This window comes from Podarcis melisellensis, assembly GCF_964234715.1.
Source record: "Podarcis melisellensis genome assembly, chromosome: 8".
NCBI lineage: Eukaryota > Metazoa > Chordata > Lepidosauria > Squamata > Lacertidae > Podarcis > Podarcis melisellensis.
Window position 1 is genome coordinate 79,198,102 of NC_138540.1, and position 23,216 is coordinate 79,221,317.

The 23,216-nt window shown below is 43.5% G+C and overlaps 2 protein-coding genes across 6 annotated transcripts in view; both read left to right on the top strand.

Annotated features, from left to right (window-relative positions):
• The window catches only part of LOC309376154 (phospholipase A2 inhibitor gamma subunit B-like), a 57,856-nt gene that overhangs the window by 21,069 nt on the left and 13,571 nt on the right, over positions 1–23,216 (top strand). Inside the window, exons 1-3 of one of the 4 annotated variants that reach the window (XM_081922378.1) lie at positions 11,917–12,009; positions 19,368–19,490; positions 21,578–21,730. In XM_081922378.1, the coding sequence (XP_081778504.1) occupies positions 12,000–12,009; positions 19,368–19,490; positions 21,578–21,730 (286 nt within the window). In that variant the 5' untranslated portion in view covers positions 11,917–11,999. Of the gene's footprint in view, positions 1–11,916; positions 12,010–17,912; positions 18,103–19,367; positions 19,491–21,577; positions 21,731–23,216 lie in introns of those variants that run through there. The other 3 variants (XM_081922377.1, XM_081922379.1, XM_081922376.1) reach the window with 3 other exon arrangements.
• LOC309376196 (phospholipase A2 inhibitor LNF2-like) lies at positions 1,342–10,103 on the top strand. 2 transcript variants are annotated; one of them, XM_081922457.1, is made up of 4 exons: positions 1,342–1,473; positions 2,693–2,815; positions 5,250–5,402; positions 9,812–10,103. In XM_081922457.1, exons 1-4 carry the CDS (start codon positions 1,422–1,424, stop codon positions 9,988–9,990), a joined length of 507 nt encoding a protein of 168 aa, XP_081778583.1. In that variant the 5' UTR covers positions 1,342–1,421; the 3' UTR covers positions 9,991–10,103. The 2 variants fall into 2 exon arrangements, 1 of the variants encoding a protein (XP_081778583.1); XR_014171086.1 differs by lacking the exons at positions 1,342–1,473; positions 2,693–2,815; positions 5,250–5,402 and adding an exon at positions 7,982–8,052.

Below are 23,216 nucleotides of genomic sequence, written 5' to 3' on the forward strand. Positions count from 1 at the left end.
GGACTCTTGGAAAAGTCAGTCTGATTTTTGATTTTTTTAAAAATCATTATATAACATGTCCAAAAAGACCTTACCCTCCTTGCAGGTCCACCCCATGTAACAGAATGACCCCTTGCAATATTTATATTTCCAACACTCATTAGGTACATTCTTATACATTTGATCTAACCTCTTTGTGTTGAATGGTTGATTTAAATATTAAGGTTCCTTATTGTTTTACAAGGTGTGTATCTCTTTAAAGGCCAGAGTAAATATCAGGACCTAGTTTTACAGCTGTGAAACAGTATAGCAGATGCTGTTAAGTTGTGTTAATTAAGCTGTGTCAGCAATTGGATATAGTATACATTGGTACCTCTGGTTAAGAACTTAATTCGTTCCGGAGGTCCGTTCTTAACCTGAAACTGTTCTTAACCTGAGGTACCACTTTAGCTAATGGGGCCTCCCGCTGCCACTGGGCTGCCGCCGCCTGATTTCTGTTCTCATCCTGAAGCAAAGTTCTTAACCCGAGGTACCATTTCTGAGTTAGCAGAGCCTGTAACCTGAAGCATCTATTACCCGAGGCACCACTGTACTAACACTGCAACAAGAAAACTCTCCCAGGACATCTGTGGTGCTGCCACTCTCCTTTTCTCATTGTCCAAATGCCAAATCCACATCATTCTCGATGTCTTTGAGTTTCATCAACATCACAAGAGAAACCAAAGCAAAGGACGTGGAGCTGTGCTTGTGTATATCCAGTAAAAGATAGTCCCTTAAATCTGCAATCTCCTCTGGACACAGACCTGCAATCCCCCCACCACCACCACCACCTGCTCTTAACTCTCCTTCCAGTGAGCACTCAGGGCTGATTTCTTCAGAATGGAGAGGCTTGATCTTTTTGCAGTCCATGTGACTCTCTTAACTATAACAAACCTATTTTAAAGATCAAGTGGACCAATTCTTTACCCCAAACAATTGCATTTAATGGGAGTGAAGGGATCCGGGTCACTGTGCATTTTATTACTGTACCACAAAGGAAACTGTGGAGAGACATTTGTCCCCCTTTCATAAAAGTTCATACTGTCAGGGATACTGCCTTGGCTTCCAGAAAGCTAATCCAATTTCAGTGCTGTAACCTGATGGAACTCGTTTCCCCACATCCAGGGTTTAGAAATTGAGGCTGGCACAGATTAGGAGGGACGTGTCCTTGGAGTTATTGGAAGGGGGAAGAGATTTAATTGCTTTTCAACAATGTGCTTTACATTATGGTATAGCATGATTAGAATTCTAGCAATTTATGACACTGTCCTGAATCCATTGTTCCTGGGTGCTGGCAAAGTACTCCTTGCAATCCTCTATAAATTCTTCCATCTAAGCCTCTTCATGCATCAGTTCCTTGCTTGGCCCAGTGCTGTTCTCGAACGCCTTCCTGCCTCTCTAGAATGATGAAGACACTCCTGATCTCCTGCCTCCTCTTGGCCCTGCTTCCTCCAGGTGAGCAGAACCACAACTGCTGTGCTGTTCATCATGTTTCCAGGAAGGAATGAAGCGGGGTGGTGGTGGTCAGCCATTAAAGCAGGATGAGGAAGGAACCAGGACTTGTGGTTCCTTTGAAAGGAAGAGGAATAAAGCACAAGGACAGATAAAAAAGGATCTTCAATGATATATAGTTTTGTTCCCAATATTCAGTTTTTATTTAACCAAATGCGTACAGAGAGTGTGGCATCACCAGGTACATTGAGGGAGCGAGAAAGGCAGTAGTTCACTCTTCAGTGAACCAGAATCCTAGCTCATATTTAAAGCAAAGAGTAAGTTTCTTGCATTTGTAGAAATTTATGATAGGAGACAATGTATAGGCACTATTCTTCTCATATTTTGGAGCGGAATTACCCTGCCCCCCCATGCAAACTTTAAGTTTCCTGGTGTTAAATGCCACCCCAATCTCTGAGTGGAGTCAGGTCACAGGGGTACCAGATGTGCTTACCAGAGTCTGTCATGTTTGCTGGTGCTGATGGGAGTTGTAGTACAACAGCTTCGGGAGGGTTAAAGGTTTCCCCACACCTTCTCTACTGGTCCTCTCCCTCAGACTGCAGGAGTCATCTTGGACAATCATTCTCTGGTCTATTCATTTCCCACCCCCATTCAGAGTTTAAGAACTACAGAGGGAATATATATAGAAAACATTATGTAGCTGAACAATGGTCCATCTAGTTACAGATAGGTAGCCGTGTTGGTCTGCCATAGTCAAAACAAAATAAAAAAAATCCTTCCAGTAGCACCTTAAAGACCAACTAAGTTAGTTCTTGGTATGAGCTTTCATGTGCATGCACACGAAAGCTCATACCAAGAACTAACTTAGTTTGTCTTTAAGGTGCTAATGGTCCATCTAGTCTAGCCTCTTGTTCTTATCATGGGTCCTATGGGAAGCTCCTAAGTAAGATCTGAGTGCAACAGCTCCCTTTCTGTGGTTTCCAGTAACTAGTATTCAGACAAATAGTTCCTACAATATTGCAGAAAAAAAATATATTGATTGAGGATGGTAACCATATATGTATCTAGTTCGCTTTTGAAGCTATCCAAGTCAGTGGCCTTTGCTGCCTCTCATAAGATGAAGTTTGTAGCAGAAAGTGTTGTGTTCATGTACCTTGACGCAGACCTATTCCTCCTACACAGTTACTAATGTTTTCTAAACCCATTTTTCCCCTGTCTGCAGTGGCATCTCTGACATGTGAGTCTTGTTTCAATCAAGGAAAAGATTGCACAAATCCCACCACTGAGGAGTGTGACGATTCCAGTGACCAGTCCTGCTTGTCTGCCAGTGGAGTAGGCAAACTGTGTAAGTGAGAAGAACTTTCATCCTCTTTGATCACCAAAACATAAACCACCTGACTCACTTTCTAAGGCTATATCTTAGCCACAAGCCACGGAACGTGACTTTTCATAAAGTAGTGTTCTAGATTCTGCATTGCCTATAGGAGCAGGGAAGAAATTCAAGTCAGTTCATATTTAAAGGTGTGTTTACTCAATTGGCAGAGCAAAACAAAGCCATCCTTCAGTATCTGCCCTTCTGCCATTTTTGCAATTCAGTTGTCCAACCATGTAATCAATAGACAAATGGACATACTAGGGTAAAGTGTGCATAGAATAACCTACAACAGCTTTTGTAGTTGGAGTCAGTCTGCCAGGTTCCCATTTCCCAGACCAAGTGAAAAATAACCAGCAAGGCGGAAAGCTAGTCTGCCAGGATTCACAGCCAATATAGTCAACAAACATCCCCACCCCCACCCCCATGGGGGAAACTACTAAAATCAGTATGACTCTGCAGATGGGGCCTAAGAGTAAAAATTACATTCACACTAAATGTTGATGGGGGGTGGGGTGAGTTGGAAACTGATATGAAAATGTGGAGAAATGAACTTAAAATAAGAAACCAAGAGAAACTGATGTTGCCCCTTCCTAATTGCCTGTGGTACATGCTCCATTTATGAGCTCCAGCATTGACTCTCATTGGTCCAGTTACAGGGTGGATTTGGTTTCAATCACGATTTAAATCACTAGTCAGTAAGACTTGATTTAATTTATTTTTTTACAGAAAGACTCATTCTTACTGGTATAGTCTTAATATTTACAAGATGAGGGTTTTGTTTTTGGAATAATAAATTTTCAGAGTAGTTTTTACAGTTATATCAAAAATTACTGATTTGGTTATACTATTAGAAATACATTGACAGATAATTATGAATTTTTTGTGAGGTTTAATAAATTAACTGTTCATATTTGGACAACGTTTCTGCTGTACTTTATTGGAAGGAAAAAATAATCATTTCATTAATAACAATTTAAACAATTTATTTAACTAAAACAATAACATTATAGCATATGTATCCATGTTTGTTAACTGATGTGGTTAAATGATTTTTTAAGAAACACCTTGAAGCGAGTTATAGCAAACAAGAAAAATTTACAACCAAATCCTTATTTCCTGATGAGGATAGCCTTTGGACTATAATGTAACTTAAATAGGTTCTCCAAACAGCTAATGGTTCTCCATTCCTGACTCACATTCAACAAATAGATAAAACTGGAGAAATCTCTTTCTGCTCCAAGCAGGGCCTGCTCAACACAATTGGATACCTGAGGCAAACCATGAAATGTTCCCCACCCCACAGACCGGGAAGAAAGGGTGACTGAAGATTAGGCCTGGGCGATTTATTGATATATCATCCCAGGACCGGTATGAAGGGCAGACCGTGATGACAACTTCACTCAGCAGTAAATCGGTGGAGGAAACCCCTCCGATCCTGAGTCCCTCTGCCTCCAGCACCCAGCACGCTGAGGAAAAACTAAACAAGCAGCAGCCTGGAGCTGGAGGCAGAGGGACTCAGGAGGGGTGGCAGTTTCATGAAAGATATATCGCTGAGTGAAATCACCATCGTGTTCTGTCCTTCATACCGGCAGTGGGAGAAACAAGCTGCATGACGAGACTTCTAAAGATTATTCCTCACTTCCTCCCTCCTTATGACCCGGAAGCTGTACGCTGGCACCCTCGGCCAAAAAAGCGAGATGAGCGTCACAACTCCAGAGTCTGTCACGACTGGACCTAATGGTCAGGGGTCCCTTTACCTTTTAAACTTGCGATGGGGGAAATCTGAAACCAGCGAGATGAACTGTTTGAAAAGGACTGGAGTAGATTTGTACAAAATAAGAATAGACATTGCAAACATTTTAAAACATTTGCAGGATTGATTCAAAATATTTTGTTATGTTATGATTTGATACCTGTTTATAAATATTAGAAGTAAGTCTTTTAAGTATGGAGATAAAGTAAATAGGATGATTTAGAAATGCGAAATAAAAGTGATTGCATATGGAAGTCAGGAAGGGGGGTGGGAGGAAGTCAATGCTCAATTTGAGCAAACATATATGTGATGAAGAAAATTTATTTGGTTGTTATAAAGGGAAAAATAAATTTTAATAAACATTATATTAAAAAGAAAAAGGAAGGAGCTCCAAGGTCCCTGTCACGAACAACAGGGACATAGGGTGGCTCAAATGGGGGAGAGGAGCTGACGAGGAGGTGGCAGTTCTTGCCTCCAAGGAACGCACCACAGCTTTAAAGGCAGCAGCATCAGGCAATGCTTTTCTTGGTGGTCAGATCCCCTGCCCCTCTGAATCCTGCCACATAAGGTGACCATCAATCCTTGCCTCATGGGTGGACCAGCCCTATCTCCAGGACTAGTTATTTCCTATTCCAATTCTTTCTTTTATAGCACTTTTGGGGTCAAGAGTGGTTGCCAAGACCTGCATCGATACAGAGTTGTGTGATGCAGACTATGCCAGTCTCTCCATAACCTCATCACTGTACACCCAGTTCAAGGTCTCCTGCTGCAAGACAGATATGTGCAACAGCGGACCTCCTGAAAGTAAGTATCATCATCAGGGAAGCTGGTCTCACAAAACTCAAGTAATGAGAGAGGTCAAAGAAAGACAAACAAGTTTTTGGCAGTATCCTGATGTCAGGAACTGGCTAGACAAGGAGGAGTGGTGGCAGCCAGTCACTCCAGGAGGTGCCTGAGGGTGACACCAGGAAAGATTTCAAACCTGATTCAGACTGGTGGGACAGGGAGGAGCCACTGACAGAGGGAACGAGCAGGGAAGCATTGGAGCCATAGTATGGGGGTGGCAGAAACTAATAGAACAAAACCCAAAATCCCAATAAGAAGATTACCTGAACAACATACAGCATCTATTAGCAAAAATTACAAGGGAGCATAACAGTTTTACCTTAGTGCTAGAAACACCCCTCCCATAATGTTACTCACAGTTCCTCTCCTGCAGCAGCTTCTGGTGTTTACATCCTATGCTTTCCTCCAAAACACTTTAGCTCCTGCTCACCTTTTTAGCCTCAAAATATCCAGTGAAATAGGTTAAACTGAGAGATGGTTCCTGGCCCCAGGCCACTCAGCAAGTGCCATGGCTACAGTGGAATTTGAACCCTGGTCTCCTAGATTCCAATCCAACCCTCTAACCACTACACTTCACTGGTTCATTGGTTTCCCGCAGTTCTAGCCCCCAAACCTAGAGTGACCCATTTTCTTTGATGCATTTGCATTTGTAGAGATATTTTTAGTGGGATAGGCCCCTGTCCTTCTTGTATGGGAAGGAACTGATTTATTTTAGGTTTGCATTCAGGGAATTAATATCTTCAGGTTAAAGGAAATGCTAAGAAAAATATAGTCGATGCAATGGGCTCCAGTGCCACCTAATTACTAAGCTATAGAGGAACACTATCTACACAAAGGGGAGAAGAACCAGGTGGTGCAAAGAATAAAAAGTTTGAAAAATTACATTTGTTGCTCCACTCACTTTCACAACAGGCCCTGCCACTGGCATGTGGCCTTGAGAAGCTTGCCTAGAAGGAAATGTGGCCCTCAATGAAAACAGTTAATACGAAGGTTTAGTCTGTAAGCCCCGGCTCGGCACCTGGCATACGCCAGCTGCTGACGCAGGCCTGTATCACCATCCTGTTCAAACTAGAGACAGAAGCTAGAGTTGGGATTTGAACCAAGAACCCCAAAGCTGGAAGCTGTGCTGAGCTGGAGCCTGGCTTAGTGAGCTACCATGAATTGCAAACTGAGACCCTCAGGTGCAGAGGAAGATAGGAGTAACAGCACACCAGTCCTGCTCTTTGCTTGGTATCCGATAGTTTTTTCACAGGCTACAATAATGAATGTTTTTAGCTTGATCCAGTGTACCTCGATCTTATCAGGGACTTCTGAAAGCAGATGGTCCTTAAGAGTCGTTTGGAAGCAATCCCACTTAATGAGATCTTGAAGGGCTTGAGTGTTCATTTTGCGCCTTGGTTTCCTTCCCTGAAGCCGGCGTTGAGGTAAAATTTGATAGCCATCGTGGAGCGTATTAGTCGGTGATTTGTCCAGCAGTTGTTGGCACTCGTCATCGCTCTGGTATGGAGCACATCATGGCGATCTTTAGCACAGACAATGACATAGTCTAAGAGATGCCAGTGGTTTGATCAAGGATGCCACCATGAAGTTTTAAATTTATTTTTCTGTCAAAAGAGTGTGTTGGTAATAACAAGGTTGTGCACTGCACATATTGTCAAAAGTTAAAATCACCCAGGAGGATGAGTTTATTTTCCTTAGGCCACAGATAGGTAGCCGTGTTGGTCTGCCATAGTCAAAACAAAAAAAATTCCTTCCAGTAGCACCTTAAAGACCAACTAAGTTAGTTCTTCTTCAGATGCACACTTCTTCAGATACCCTAGTGCAAAGTTTTCTTGTAAACGCTATAACAACACTAGGACAAAGAATTCTGGGAGTGGTAGTTTCTTAAGGGTGCTGAGGGGTAATTGGAAAACCCCTATTCCCCTCACAGAGCTATGGATTAGCAAACAAACCCCACACAATAGCTCTTATTAGCTGGCATTTTTTTTAGGTGAAATCATTATTTTACCAAAACTAAGCAAATGTTTTCCCAGAAGTGATTTTTAAGGATAAAACTACTAAGAGCTTTCTTTCTCTTTCCCGCTCTAAGGAAGAGGGCCATTTTGTAGAATTTTATCATCGTTTCTGTGCATCCATGGCTACCATTTTGTCTCTCAGAATGCCCCCCAGTGGTGCTCAGTGCTAAGCCCAATTGCTTAAAGTGGTATCCCTGTGCTTGAAATGTGTGCTGTGAATGTGGCCCCAGTCAGAAATCTCTTGCACCATGCCTTGATGTAGCCCTGGATGAATGGAGCATGGCTGAAGCACTCCACTTGCAGAAGTTCTAGAAGGTGGTACGCATCCATCTTGGAAGGGGAAGCAGAATTCCCACCCCTCATGTACAGCAAGTTGTGGTTTGCATCTGCAAAAGAAATACATTGACTAATTGCAATGTTGGTGTGGTGTGGTGATTGTTTTCCAGTGCCTGATACTGAGACAAGGGAGCCCAATGGGCTGGAGTGCCCGAGTTGTATTGCCATCTTTTCAGACACGTGTGAGGGCAGGAAGAACATCAGCTGCAGAAATGAGGAGGACCAATGCTTCCACATTGGGGCTCGAATGAACTTCGGTGAGTCTTGCATGATGGAGTGCAGTTAGTGCCCGATCTGTACTACACATTTAAAGCATAGATTTTGTTAAATAAAAATACATCTTTAAATTTGCACTTTAAATTGGAGGGGGAGGGGGAGGATGGAGACCCACAGGCCTAGGGGCCAAAGGCATTCCTCTAGGACTCTCTCTCTCTGGCCTTTGGGATCCTCCTTAGCCACACCTCCTCTCCCTAGGCCACACCCATCACAAGCCCCACTTCATACCCTACCTGTATGCTTCGGCCTGGCTGGATTGTTGCCCCTGAACCCTTGGTTACCTGGAGGGAGGACAGAGAGGGGGGTTTGAATGTATGTATAAGGTGGATTTTACATAGTTTTCATTGGCATGTGGACCTCCCAGAAGGTCACTCAGAGTGGAAAAAGGCTCTTGGTCTGAGAAAAGTTGCCCACTCTTCTGTTTGAGGGAGTGGGATTTGGATTCCAAAAATATAAATTCAAATTCAAATTTATTTACAGCTATTAGCCCATAAAATATGTACAAACATAAAAGCACAGAAGCATAAAAAACCAATACATCTAACAACAGAAGGGGAACACCACGATGCAAGGGTGGGTCATTGAGCAGTGACAAATAACAGCTTGGGGCCCGGAAAGATCCAAGGGACGGTTCACAGAAAAAGGAGAACTGGAGACGAGATCCATCATGCACTCTCATCATAACTGTCCGATTAGTTTTTGTTGTTGTTGTTGTTGTTTGGTGGTTTTTGTGTGTGAGATAACCGCATTCAGGAATCTCGCCACCTGCAGAGTTACAGAAGGATCTGTATCCTGCAAAAGCAGTGCGGCATGTGACTCAACAGGCCTGCCAACCAAGCGCAATAAAGCAGGACCCAGGAATTTAGTCCTAGCTATGCTATGTAAGGGACAGTTGAACATTATATGTGGAAGAGATTCAACTGTTTTCCCATCACACTTGCATAGCGGAGACACCAAACCCTTGGAAAATCTGTGGCTCAGCAGGTTCGATGGAAAAACATTGAACCTTGCACGAATAAATGCAAGTCGGTGTGGTACAGATGAAAGAGATGACATGTATGATGGAAGGCCAAGTGGTGGGGTTATTCCGTGATACCTGGGGGAGCAGACACCCCCACCCCTGGAGAGGTTGTGTTGATTTTCAATGTCTGCTAATCTTTGCTCGATAAGGCTTTTGGCTGAGCGTAGGTTCATCTTTAAGGAGTCCGCTGGGGAAATTCCGAAGCTCAGAAGTTTAGCATGGATTTTTCCTACCCACGGGTTAACAAAGTCATCCCGCCAGAGACACTGAAAGAGGTAATGGTTGGGAAGCCTATGCCAGCTGGACAGCCAATAGCCAAAGACTCGCTTCCAGATGACCGTCTCTAAAGATGCAATCCTTAACTCCAGACGTATGGCTGCGTTGCTCACACACATGGGGAGTTTCAGGAGGCGACGGAGAAACTGATTCTGCAATGTCCCCAGCGATGTTAAATTGGACCCTGGGGCCCAGAGCGGGGCAGCATAACAGAGGGTGGAAACCACTTTTGCGTGGTACACCTTCAATGCAGAAGGGATGTGGGAGGCTCCGTCGACCGCAAAAAATTGGAGTAGAGTGTAAAGTATTGTTTTCCCTTTGTTCAGTAAATACTGTATCTGTGGCTTCCAGCTTAGGTTGTAGTGAAAAAAGACTCCCAGGTATTTTAATTTGAAAACCTGAAAATTTGAAATACACATATATGTGTATGTTTTTCCCAACAGGGGGAACCAGCATCCCGGGCGCTATCCGAGGCTGTGGAACAGCTAGTTTGTGTGACTACACTGAGGGGTTGCTGGAGACTGATCTTGAATCATTAGGAATTGAGATCACTCAATTAGATTGCACTGACGCAATGGGCGATGATGCCACAGAAGACACCACCGTTTCGCCTAGGAGTTGAAGAAGGGGTGGTCTCAGCCTGAGGGCTCCCAGGTTTTCTTTCTAGAAGTCAAGAAGCTCCTCCTCAAAGACAGGCTGTATTTGACTTTCATGCACAAATGAGGTCATTGAATCATGCCCAAAATAAATATATATGGCAAATCATGTATGTTGTATCTTTTTACCAAAAGGAATATTTGTTGGGGAAGATAATAGTGCTTGGAGATGGCAGATAGCTTTGGCAGCGGGCAGGGATGACTTTCAGGTCCAATTTGAATCAATAATTAGTCGACTTTAGGTGGTGCATCCCATTTCTCCGCTTAAGGTAAAATGGGGAGAAAAAAGAAATGGAAGGAAGATAAAGTCCCTACCTGAGAAGAATGGCAGACTTTGGGCTGCCTTGCTGTCAAGAGTGGTCTATCCCATTTCGCCACTAGAGGTAAAATGCGGAGTGCCACAGCAGATGTGCTGTGCAACCCTCACCAAAGCTAATTCTTCAGGAATTCTTTAAGAATCAATCAATGAGTACAGCATATTTTCTTCTGCAAAACCATGTAAATATTCTAAGGTATTTACTTTAAAGTTTGTTGTGGCCTGTCCCTCTTGTACAAATTCAGATACTTCTTAAAGTGTCGTTTTGAAATTCCTGGCAGAGATTAATCAATCACAGTCCTATACTGGGACACATTTCAGTCATGTAATAGCTCAGACTGAATGTTGAGGCAGACAATTTGGCCTCACAGTTAAAAAGAGCCAGCAAGCTTTGCGTCCATTTTTTAGGGGGACTGGGGGGTTTCTTCTGGTTCCACGAAAGTTTGAGTTAACTCTTTCTTAGTAAAAACACAATTTTCACAGAGTGTCAGGCCTGATGAATACAACAGCTCATTTCCTGTGGGTTTTACTCCATGAAATCGGTTGCCAAGACGAAAAATTAACAAACACCTCACATCTGCCTAAGTCTCCTCTCAAGGGCTTTTTCGATGACTGAGACTGTGCAGCTGATCTCTCCTCAGCCCTTTTCATGCCCCGCCTGGGATATTTTTTTTTGGGGGGGGGAGTAGCCTGTTGCAGGAGGAGGAGGAGACACCTGTGACCAGAGGCACCAACCTGAGCCCCAGAATGTGGGTGCCCACCACACACAAGCACAACATGATGGTATGACATCACATAATGCCATCACCTGCTGACCTTCAAATAGAGATGTGTATTGATGCTCGGAAAAGTTGTATTTATTAGATATTATCCTCCCTTCCTCATGTTTGTAAGTTCAGCAGAGTGTATCCCCTTGCTGTTTAAAAAGTCTTTCCTCCCCCCTCCCCCCCCCCCCGCTTAAAAAAATAATCACACAGATTCTTGCTTGAAAAAGTCAAAGATAACATATACTCATTCAGAATACTTGTTGAAGAGTAACAGATACAGCAGCTTTGTCCAGAGGGGCTTAAAATGGTGATCCAGAGACATACTTTGGTCAAGCTGATGGTGGAGTCTGAGCTTTGGAGCTCAGACAAGCAAATGGTTCTACATTGCTGGAAGAATGATGATGAGAGAGCAAAGTGCCCAAACCCTCAACAAAATGGGGCACAGTGGGTGAAATATACTCAGAGTCGAGTGTGGATTTCATGCTCTTTATTCAGCTTTATTTACACAATGGGCCCCACATGATTGGCTAATTCCGGGATTCACCTGTAGGCCTATCAGGTTGTGGATTCCCTACCACCTGGAGCTGGAAGAGGAAGTGCCCACACCCTTAACAGTCGGGGCACAGTGGGAGTGTCTTTCAGATTTCCTTCTAGGAACCATACAGGAAAATACTCAGAGGGCTTCAGCTCCTGTCATTTGCCTATCTAGCAAACATGCAGTGTTGGTTTCGCTGCATGGTAAATATCCCACACTTCAGAGGCGGGTGGCAGTCCCGTCAAGAGAGCAGATCGTCCACAGGAGAGGCAAGGGAAGTCTGCCTTCTCATTCACCTCTCACCATGCCCAGTCACGCTACCTTTCACCAGGACTTCAGCGCCAACTCTCTGTTTCCATGGGGACAAGTAAGCAGGGGCATGTTGACAGAAGAGGAAGCAGAGGGAGGAAGACGCGTCATGGTATTTTATGTAGTCAAAATATAAATGCTAGTCTTCACACAATATAGGCAAACATTTTCTGATGTCCCCCTTGTGATCCCAAAAAGAAGAACAATGTACTACCTCCCCCCCCCCCCCCGTTTCCTAGGCCCTGTGGAGGGGCAGGCAGTGGCTGCATTTGGCCCCCAGGTCAGCGATTCCCCACTCCTGGTATAGATCACTCAAGGCCTCCATAGTTTCCCGATTTTCATTCTCCTTTGGCTTCCCTTACTCAGCCAAATGAACAGCTTGGTGATTTTAGAAAGAAATTGTGAAACCATGTTTCTTCAGCAAAAATGCTCCACAGCGCCGCACACATGCGCATAAAGGGCGCCTCAGGTTACGAAGATTTTGGGATATGGCCAGGCCTCCGGAAAAGATCCCATTCCTAACTACTGTACTTCCTTCCATCTTTCTCAAATCCTACGGCATTCACTGCCATTGGCTGCCCACAAATTCTAGTATTATGAGAAAGGAATAAAAGCTTTTCTCTGTCCTGTTGCACTAATGGCTTCCTGTGAACTGAAGGCTGACTAAAACTCAGGGGTTTAGGCACTTTGGGCTCACATTGCTCAAGAATCAGTGGAAATAAACATAAGCACCTTCAATGTGACCTGGCAGCAAATTGGCAACCAGTGCCACTGTCTCAGCAACAGAGTGACATGTGGCCAGTAGCCTGCTGCTATGAGCACTCTGGCTGTTGTGTTCTGCAATAGCTTCAGCTTCTGGACCTGATACAAAGACAGTCCCACTGCATACTGCCAATATCAAGTCTTTAGGTTACCAGTGCATAAACCACTGTGTCTAGGCTGCCAAGCAATTGACCTATCTCCAAGACCCAGAAATCACTCATTGATAAGGCCTCCAGTTTTTCACGGTTCAAGCTCAGTGTCATGCACCAGGGCATCCAGGCACCAATCCAGAGTTTCACTCCAAAACTCCAATTGACTCTTCCCAACAGCTTCATATTGATGTTCAAGAGCCACTGCATACCCTCCAACATTCCTCAGATGAAAACATGAACATTTCTCACTCCACACAACTGACACACACATCCCATTTTTGTCCCCCCATGCCCACATACAGCATCTTCTGTCAAAAGAATGGCAAGTTCCACAACCACATCATGCACAGGACACAGCACATACAGCCTCCACTGACCAGAGAAAACCTCATAATCCCAATTTTATTTTATTTCATGCTTTGGTACATTTACAAAAGAAAAGCATGCATTAATAAATAAATTTTAGAAGGTGGCAACATTAGACAAAAACACATATACACACACACACACATACACACACACAGTGGTACCTCGGGTTACATATGCTTCAGGTTACAGACACTGCTAACCCAGAAATATTACCTCGGTTTAAGAACTTTGTTTCAGGATGAGAACAGAAACCACGCAGCGACGGCTTGGCAGCAGCAGAATGCTCCATTAGCTAAAATGATGCTTCAGGTTAAGAACAGTTTCAGGTTAAGAACGGACCTCCGGAACTAATTAAGTACGTAACCAGAGGTACCGCTAAATGTGTGTGTTTGTTTGTGTGTGTGTGTGTGTGTGTGTATTGGGGGGGAGAATCTAGACCCCTTGCACTCCCCCCCCATGCTGTCCAGGGAGGCTTTGCCCTCTCCCTGCCCCTCAGATCCAATGCATTATGTGGGGAAGGGGCCGCGAACAGACCCGGCCAATTTTAGACCAATTAGCCTGCTAAATGTTATCGGGAAGATCTATTCAAGATTTCTACTTAACAAATTAACGGCCTGGATGGAAAGCAACAATATCATCGCAGAGGAACAGGCGGGTTTCCGCCCTGGAAGATCAACAACAGACCAAATCTTAATTCTAAATCACTTGGCTACCAAGTATGCTGACAATGGCCTAAAAGCCCTCCACGTCGCCTTTATAGACTTTAAGCAGGCCTTTGATCTAATTCCCAGGAACCAGCTATGGGCAAAATTGGCAGCGACATCTATCGACCGCCGCCTTCTCCTGCTGATTATTAATTTGCATACTAATACCTTCCTGAGGATTAGGCTAGATAGCAAGGGGCTAGTCTCCAATCCAGTTGTCACCACTAGGGGGGTAAGACAGGGCTGTTTGCTTGCCCCTGCCCTGTTTAATTTCTATATTAATTCGCTAGTGGTGCCTATGGCAAATACTGATTTCCATCCACCAAAACTGGCAGGACAAGCCTTGAATGTCCTGCTGTATGCGGACGATGCCGCCCTATTAGCTACATCCCCCATCGGATTAAGGAGGATGCTTCGAGCTCTTCATGAATATGTGACCCAACATGAGCTCCAACTAAATTATGCCAAGACCAAAATAATGGTCTTTGCCACTCAACCGAAACCTAATTTATGGTCAATTAATGGTATTCCTTTAGAGCAGGTCAGTTGCTTCAAATACCTGGGCCAGGTTGTTAGATCAAATAGGTCCTTCTTGGCGCACAGAGAATACATAGCCTCGAACGCATTGAAAGCAGCCTTGGTGATTAGAACCCTGTACTCTAAGAAACAGGCACAATCTGTCAAAGTTGCCTTGCGACTCTTTAAAATGAAAGTCCTCCCTCTTCTACTGGTGGGCATTGCCTTGGGCTCACGTAGGGACTTTGAAAAATTGGAATCTATCCAAACCCAATTCCTCAGGGCCATACTCAGGATCCCCCCCCCCCCGTGGCAGGTGCGATCATGAGACTGGAAACCGGTTGCCAAGCCTTTAGGTATGTGGCCCTGAAAGCGAAGTTATGGCTATGGCTTAAGCTTTGTTTCAGACCGGCAGGTTTGGCCCCCTTGATTCTGAGGGATAACTTTAAATCTCCATGGGAAGGGGAGATAGTGGAGGAAGTGCAGAAGTGTGGGTTGTCCTCCCTTTATATAGAGTCCATGACGTATAGCCACACAAAGGCGGTGATCGCCCAAAGATTAAGGGATATTGCGAGACAGGAGGACATAGCCCGTGTGAAACCAGGGCTGTTTCTGGGGGAACAGATGTACCGAGCTGCTCCAGCTCGCTACCTGGCGGATATCCACTACGTGGAATACCGCAGACTATTTACCGCGGCTAGGCTGAATGTCCTTGACTCGGCGGTTCTGAAGGGAAGATATGGAGGAGTCCCATATGACCAGAGATTATGCCATTGTGTGTTGGGTGAGGTAGAATCCACAGAGCACATTTTACTGAGCTGTCCCTTCTACATCGATTTGAGACAGTATCTTATAACCCCATACTTACCCCACTTTAGCCCCCGACAAAGAGGAAAGCAGACAGCATATCTGCTAAATAAGTCTTCTAGGAAAACAACTTTGTCAGTGGCTAAATTCCTTTTCCTGGCACTCAAGCGTCGGAAACGTACAATTGAATGTCTTGATGTGGGTTATCTGTGAGAGGTTTAGTGCTGTGGCCCTACCTTATTCATGTACCCCTATGATGTTTTAGTTCATAATTCTGTATTGTGTTTTATTTCTGTGTTTTATTTCTGACTATCGGTCGAATAAAGGAATTGATTGATATATTGTGGGGAAGGGCCTCAGTTGTACCAGCCTCTCCTCCTTTACCTTTGCCATCTCTGCAAATAATAATAATAATAATAATAATAATAATAATAATAATAATAATAATAATCATTTAATAATCATTTATTGTTTATACCCCACCCATTTGGCTGGGTTTCCCCAGCCACTCTGGGCGGCTTCCAGCAGAATATTAAAACACAATTCTAAGGCTTTCACCATCCATTCTTCCTTTCAGGGTATTCTCTTTTTTTAAAAAAAATAAATTTTTATTTGTTTTCCAAACACATAATCAAAACAAACAGTAGACAAAACAAAAACATACAAACATATAAACATGTATAATTTCATAATCTTATTTTCGTACACCTTACTTCTCCGACTTCCCCATACCTCCCTTTTGCTGCATCCTTGTTTTACATTTCTTTAGCAACTCCTCCAATTAATTAATTATTTAATTCACTTTCATTACATTCCTTTTTCTTTAACTTATTAATTACAGCTGCAATTCTCTATTTCTTATTCCCTGACATCTTAACACTCCTCAATTTTACAACAATTTTTAAGATATATCTTAAATTTCTTCCAGTCTTCTTCCACTGTCTCTTTCCCCTGGTCACGGATTCTGCCGGTCGTCTCTGCCAGTCCCATGTAGTCGATCACCTTCGTCTGCCATTCTTCCAGTGTAGGTAGTTCTTGTGTCTTCCAATACTTTGCCAGAAGGATTCTTGCTGCTGTGGTGGCATACATGAAAAACGTCCTGTCCTTCCTTGGCACCAATTGGCCAACCATACCCAGGAGAAAAGCCTCAGGTTTCTTAGGAAAAGTCCACTTAAGGACTTTCTTAATTTCATTATAGATCATTTCCCCCTTTCAGGGTATTCTCACAACTTTCCACTTCTTAGCATAAAGATCCCTTGCCACTATCGCTGCATATATAAATACAACTGCATATATAAATAGAGTTTGTAATTTTGCTGACCAATATCCCCGGCCAGAAAGATTTTGGACTCTTGGAAATGCCATGCCCCAAAAGACCTTGGCCTCCCTACAGGTCTACCACATGTGACAGAATAACCCCTTGCAATTCTTACATTTCCAACATTTATTTGGTACATTTTTATACATTCAAGCTAAGTTCTTTAGAGTTAAATAACATCAGTACATCATCTTATAATAATTCCCTCTTATAATATGAAGAAGATGGTGAAGGAAGAGGACATGAGCCCAAAGTCACTCTCCCCACCCTCTCCATTGTGATTACCAACATCTGGGAGTCCCATTCTTCTTAGAAGAAACAATGTGAAGAGCCTAAGCTTACAGTAGATTATATAGCAACATTATATATTACACAAATATATACATAATACTAACATTGCACCAAGAAACCTCTCCACAGATAGCTGTGATGCTGCCACTCCCCCCCCCCCGCATTCCCCCAACGCCAAAGTCCACATCATTCACACTGTCTTTGACTTTCATCACAAGTGAAGCAAAAGCAAATGACGTGGAGCTGAGCTTGTGTATATCCAGCCCCAGTAAAAGATAGTCCCTTAAATATGCAAGCTACTCTGGACAAAGCCCTGCATTCCCCCATCCCATCTGCTCTTAAATGTAACCAACTTATTTTAAAGAGCAAGTGGAACAATTCTGTACCCCAAACAAGTGCATTTAATGGGACAGAGGAAATCTAGATCATGAGTCACTTTGCATTTTATTACTGTACAACAAAGGAAACTGGACAGACACTTGTCTCCCCTTACCAAAAATAAATAAATTCGTGATTCTGACTATCAGAGAAATCTGGCAAAATTGCCTGGACTTCTGGAAATCTAATCCAATTTCACTGCTGAGCTTTGAATTCTGGTGTCACCTGATGGGGCTTCATTTCCTGGGTGGTGAAATTGAGGGTGCCACAGGTTAAAGGGGGGGCATGTCCTTGGAGCTCTGGGAAGGGGGGAGAGATTGATTTACCCCAAATGCAACTGCATTTAATGGGAGTGAGGGGATCCGAGTCACCGTGCATTTTATGATTGTACCACAATGGAAACTGTGGACAGACATTTGTCCCCCTTTCAAAAAAGTTCATGCTGTCAGAGAAACCGCCTTGGCTTCCAGAAGCCTAATCCAATTTCAGTGCTGTAACCTGATGGGACCCATTTCCCCACATCCAGGATGGTGAAACTGACGCTGGCACAGATTAGGAGGGACGTGTCCTTGGAGTTCTTGGAACGGGGAAGAGATTTAATTGCTTTTCAACACTGTGCTTTATATTATGGCATAGCACAATTAGAATTCTGGCAATTTGTTGCACTGCCCTGAATCCATTGTTCCTGGGTGCTGGCAAAGTGCTCCTTGCAATCCTCTATAAATTCCTCCAACTAAGCCTCAGTTCCTTGCTCAGCCCAGTGCTGTTCTCGAACTCCTTCTTGGCTCTTCAGCTCTCTAGAGTGATGAAGACACTCCTGATCTCCTGCCTCCTCTTGACCCTTCTGAATCCAGGTGAGCAGAACCACAGCTGCTGGGCAGTTCATCATGTTTCCAGGAAGGAATTAAGGGGGGGTGTCAGCCATTAAAGCAGGAGAAGAAAGGAACAAGGACTTGTGGTTCCTTTGAAAGGGAGAGGAATAAAGCATATGGTCAAGCTACAAGGGATCTTCAGTCAGGATTGTTTGTTCCCAATATTTGTTTTTATTTAACCAAATACATACTGAGAGGTGCAGTATCCCCAAATCCATTGGGGGAGCAATGGGAGCAGTTCCCCATTCTTGGATAAAACAGAATCCTAGGTTTTATCTACAACAAAGAGTATGTTTCTTGAACTTTTTTCCTGTTTGCTTGCCTCATCGTCTACTCAAATTCTGCCCTTTCCTCCTGAAACTTTGTTCTCAATAATATTTATTTTACCAAATGCATACAGAGGTGTTGCATCCCCAAGTACATTGGGGTAGCAAAAGAGGCAGTAGTTCACTCTTCAATAAACCAGAATCCTAGCTTAAATTTAAAGCAATGGTGTCCAAACTTTTTTCAAAGAGGGCCAGATTTGATGAAGAGAAAAGCCGCGGGGGCCGACCAAAGGGCCAACCAAAGTTGTTAACCTTTTATTTCAGAGTGGAATTATCCTGCCCCCACCCCATGCAATCTTTGAGTTTGCTAGTGTTACACACCACCCCAATCTCTGAGTGGAGTCAGGTTCCAGGGGTACCAGATGTGCTTACCAGAGTCTGTCATGTTTGCTGGTGCGGATGGGAGTTGTAGTACAACAACTTCGGGAGGGTTAAAGGTTTCCCCACACCTTCTCTACTGGTCCTCTCCCTCAGCCTGCAGGAGCCATCTTGGACAATCATTCTCTGGTCTATTCATTTCCCACCCCCATTCAGAGTATAAGATCTACTGAAGGAATATATATAGGAAGCATTATGTAGATGAACAATGGTCCATCTAGTGTAGCCTCTTGTTCTTGCCATGGGTCCTATGGGAAGCCCGTAAGAAAGATCTGAGTGCAACAGCTCCCTTTCTGCAATTTCTAGTAACTAGTATTCAGACAAATAGTGCCTACAATGTTGCAGGAAAAAAGATATCAATAGAGGATGGTAAACATGAATTTATCCAGTCCATTTTTGAAGCTATCGAAGTCGGTAGCCTTTGCTGCCTTTCGTAAGATGGAGTTTGTAGCAGAAAGTGTTGTGTTCATGTACCTTGACGCTGACCTATTCCTCCTACACAGTTACTAAAGTTTTCTAAACCCATTTCCCCCCTGTCTGCAGTGGCATCTCTGACATGTGAGTCTTGTTTCAATGAAGGAAAAGATTGCAAAAATGCCACCATTGAGGAGTGTGACGAGTCCAGTGACCAGTCCTGCTTCTCTTCCCGTGGAGTTGGCAAACTGTGTAAGTGAGAAGAACTTTCAGCCTCTTTGATCACCAAAACGTAAACCCCCTGACCTTGACAGTTCAAGAAGGACACTGACAAACTGGAACGTGTCCAGAGCAGGGCAACCAAAATGGTCAAAGGCCTGGAAACGATGCCTTATGAGGAACGGCTAAGGGAGCTGGGCATGTTTAGCCTGGAGAAGAGGAGGTTAAGGGGTGATATGATAGCCATGTTCAAATATATAAAAGGATGTCACATAGAGGAGGGAGAAAGGTTGTTTTCTGCTGCTCCAGAGAAGCGGACACGGAGCAATGGTTCCAAATTACAAGAAAGAAGATTCCACCTAAACATTAGGAAGAACTTCCTGACAGTAAGAGCTGTTCGACAGTGGAATTTGCTGCCAAGGAGTGTGGTGGTGTCTCCTTCTTTGGAGGTCTTTAAGCAGAGGCTTGACAACCATATGTCAGGAGTGCTCTGATGGTGTTTCCTGCTTGGCAGGGGGTTGGACTCGATGGCCCTTGTGGTCTCTTCCAACTCTATGATTCTATGATTCTGTGATTCTATGACTCACTTTCGAAGGCCATATCTTAGCCACAAGCCATGGAACATGACTTTTCATAAAGTTGTGTTCTAGGTTCTGCATTGCCTGTAGGAGCAGGGAAGAAATTCAAGTCAGTTCATATTTAAAGGTGTGTTTACTCAATTGGCAGAGCAAAACAAAGCCATCCTTCAGAATCTGCCCTTCTTCCATTTTTGCAATTCAGTTGTCCGGCCATGTAATCAATAGACAAATGCACATACTAGGGTAAAGTGTGTGTATAATAACCTACAACAAAATCAAGTAACAGTCACCTAATTCATAAGAAGAGATAAAATTAAAGATAGAAAAGATGGATATCAGTAACAGCAACAAAACAAGCCAAACAATACCCCAACCCAAGTGTCGGTTCAGCAGCCTCAGCTTTTGTAGTTGGAGTCAGTCTTTCAAGAGCCTGGGTGGAGTGCAGGCTCCAGGCAGAGACAGCCTTGGCTGCCACCTGGCTGCCTTTTTCAGCACAGGAGGAAAGACGGAGTCCACTCTGCCAGTCGAAGGCAGCCAAGCAGTGCAGGCAGCCCTGCAAGGGATAGGTAGGGTGGCTTTGCAGCCTGCGCTTTGCGAATGACCACGCCACAAAGAAAGAGGCAGTGTGCCTGCACGGACACCCGCAAGGCGGAGGGAGCCTCAGAAAGGAGCTCCGAGGTGGAATTTGCTTAAATGCATAGAATTCAAGATAAGGTATGTTAAAAATGTAAGGAGGGGGAACAGAATTTCTTTCATATGTGGTGGATGTGTCCTAAGATTAAAGCCTACTGGGAATTGATATATAATGAACTGAAAAAGATTTTCAAAAATAATTTTTGTAAAAAACTAGAGGCTTTTTTATTAGGGATAATAGGTGAAAAAATTCCCCAAAAGACATAAATATATTTATGTATGCTACCACGGCAGAAAGGATACTTTTAGCCCAGAAATGGAAGCAGCTGGAACTTCCAACGTTGGAAGAATGCCAGACAAAGATGATTGAATACGCTGAGCTGGCGAGACTGACGGGGGGAAATCCGAAACCAGCAAGACAAAGTGTTTGAAAATGACTGGAGTTAATTTGTACAATATATGAATGAACGTTACAAACATTTTAAATCATTTACAGGATTGATTTAAAATATTTTGTTAGGTTATGATTTGATACCTGGATATAAATATTAGAAGTAAGTCTTTTAAGTATGGAGGTAAAGTAAACAGGGTGATTTAGAAATGAGAAGATAAAAGTGATTGCATATGGAAGTCAGGGAGGGGGACGGGAGGAAGTCAATGCTCAATTTCAGCAAACATATATGTGGCTCAGCTGGGGGAGAGGAACTGACAAGGTGGTGGCAGATCTTGCCTGCAAGGATCACATCACAGCTTCAAAGGCAGGAGCATTAGGCGATGCTTTTCTTGGTGGTCAGATCACCTGCCCCTCTGGATGCTGCCACATAAGGTGATCGTCAATCCTTGCCTCATGGGTGGTCCAGTCCTATCTCCAGGTCTAGTTATTTCCTTTTCCAATTCTTTCTTTTATAGCACTTTTGGGGTCAACAATGGTTCTCAAGTCCTGCATCGATACAGAGTTGTGTAATGCAGACTATTCCAGTGTCTCCATAACCTCATCAATATACTTGCGCAACAAGCTCTCCTGCTGCAAGACAGATATGTGCAACAGCGGACCTCCTGAAAGTAAGTATCATCATCAGAAAAGATGATCTCACAAAACTCAAGTAATGAAAGAGGTCAAAGATGTCAGTGTTTGTAAAAAGCAAAAAAGAAGAAGGAAAGGGTTCTGACCTCCCTTTGTCTCTTCAGCCTGGTCCTCGGACCCTTGTCTGCATAAAAGAGTCCACAAGAATATCCTTGCAGAGTTTTATTCTTAAAAGTCTTTGTGCAAAACACGACTGAATAACTATACACACCAGCAGTAACCAACCAACCAACCAACCCAAACACCAGCCTCAGCAACAAACATTTCTCACTTATATATACAACTTGCTGCAAACCGCTGACTCATGCTGACCCAGCTTTATTCGCATTAAAGAAACAGCAGCCATTTTAGCTGTGACACCCCTTCTGTTTCTTAAATGCGAAAAACCCCAACAGAAACAATACATACATACATTATATACATAAACCCAGTTTTGTCATCAATTCATTATGGCATGTTGCTGGCAAAGGCTTGGTAAACAAATCGGCAATATTATCTTGTGATTGACAATACTCTAGTTTGATTACTCCATTCTGTACACAATCTCTAACATTCGCATGACGGATAGCAATATGTTTTGATGCGGATTTCATTATTTCTGAGCCCGCTAACGCAATGCACGATTGGCTATATTCATACACTTGGATAGGCAAATCAACTTTACAATCTAGATCTTTATCTGTATAAACCACAGGATTTCATTGCATGCTAGCGGCAGGCTTCCATATTCTGCCTCACAGGATGAGGTCGCAACAAATCCTTGTTTCTTTGACCTCCATCCAACTATGGAATTGGCAAACATCGTGACCATTCCACTTGTAGATTTTCTGGTAGATACACAGCTTCCCCAATCCGCATCAACAAACACTTCTAGTTTTTCATCTTGTGTACTAGATATCTTTAAACATACATTTAATGTCCCCTTTAGATATCTGATAAGCCTTTTCAAAGCACACCAATCAGCAGTACTGGGTTTAGATACACGTTGGCTCAGAACATTTGTAGCACATGCAATGTCTGGCCTTGACCACTGGCTTAAATACAACAGTGATCCTATTTTTGAGTGATAGGCTGATCAAATTCATCATCACACACTGTCTTTGGGAAATCTGGTGTCATGGGTGTCTGAACTGGCTTGCAGTTTTCCATGCCAAACTGCTCTATCAAATGAAGAATTTTCTCTTTCTGACTCAATAGGAAGCTTCCATCTGCTTCCTGCCTTACTTCTACTCCCAAGTGATTACTTACAGGCCCTAAGGCTTTAAGCTTAAACCTATTTTCCAGTTGACTTGTGAGCTTCTGGATCTCATCTGTGGAACTCCCTGCCACAAGCAAATCATCAACAAAGACTAAGAGCATTAGATATTTGTTGCCTGTCCCCTTGGTGTACAGGCATGGATCAGCCACACTCCTTTTAAATCCAAGTTTTACAAGGGCTTCATTTAAACACTGGTTCCAACACCT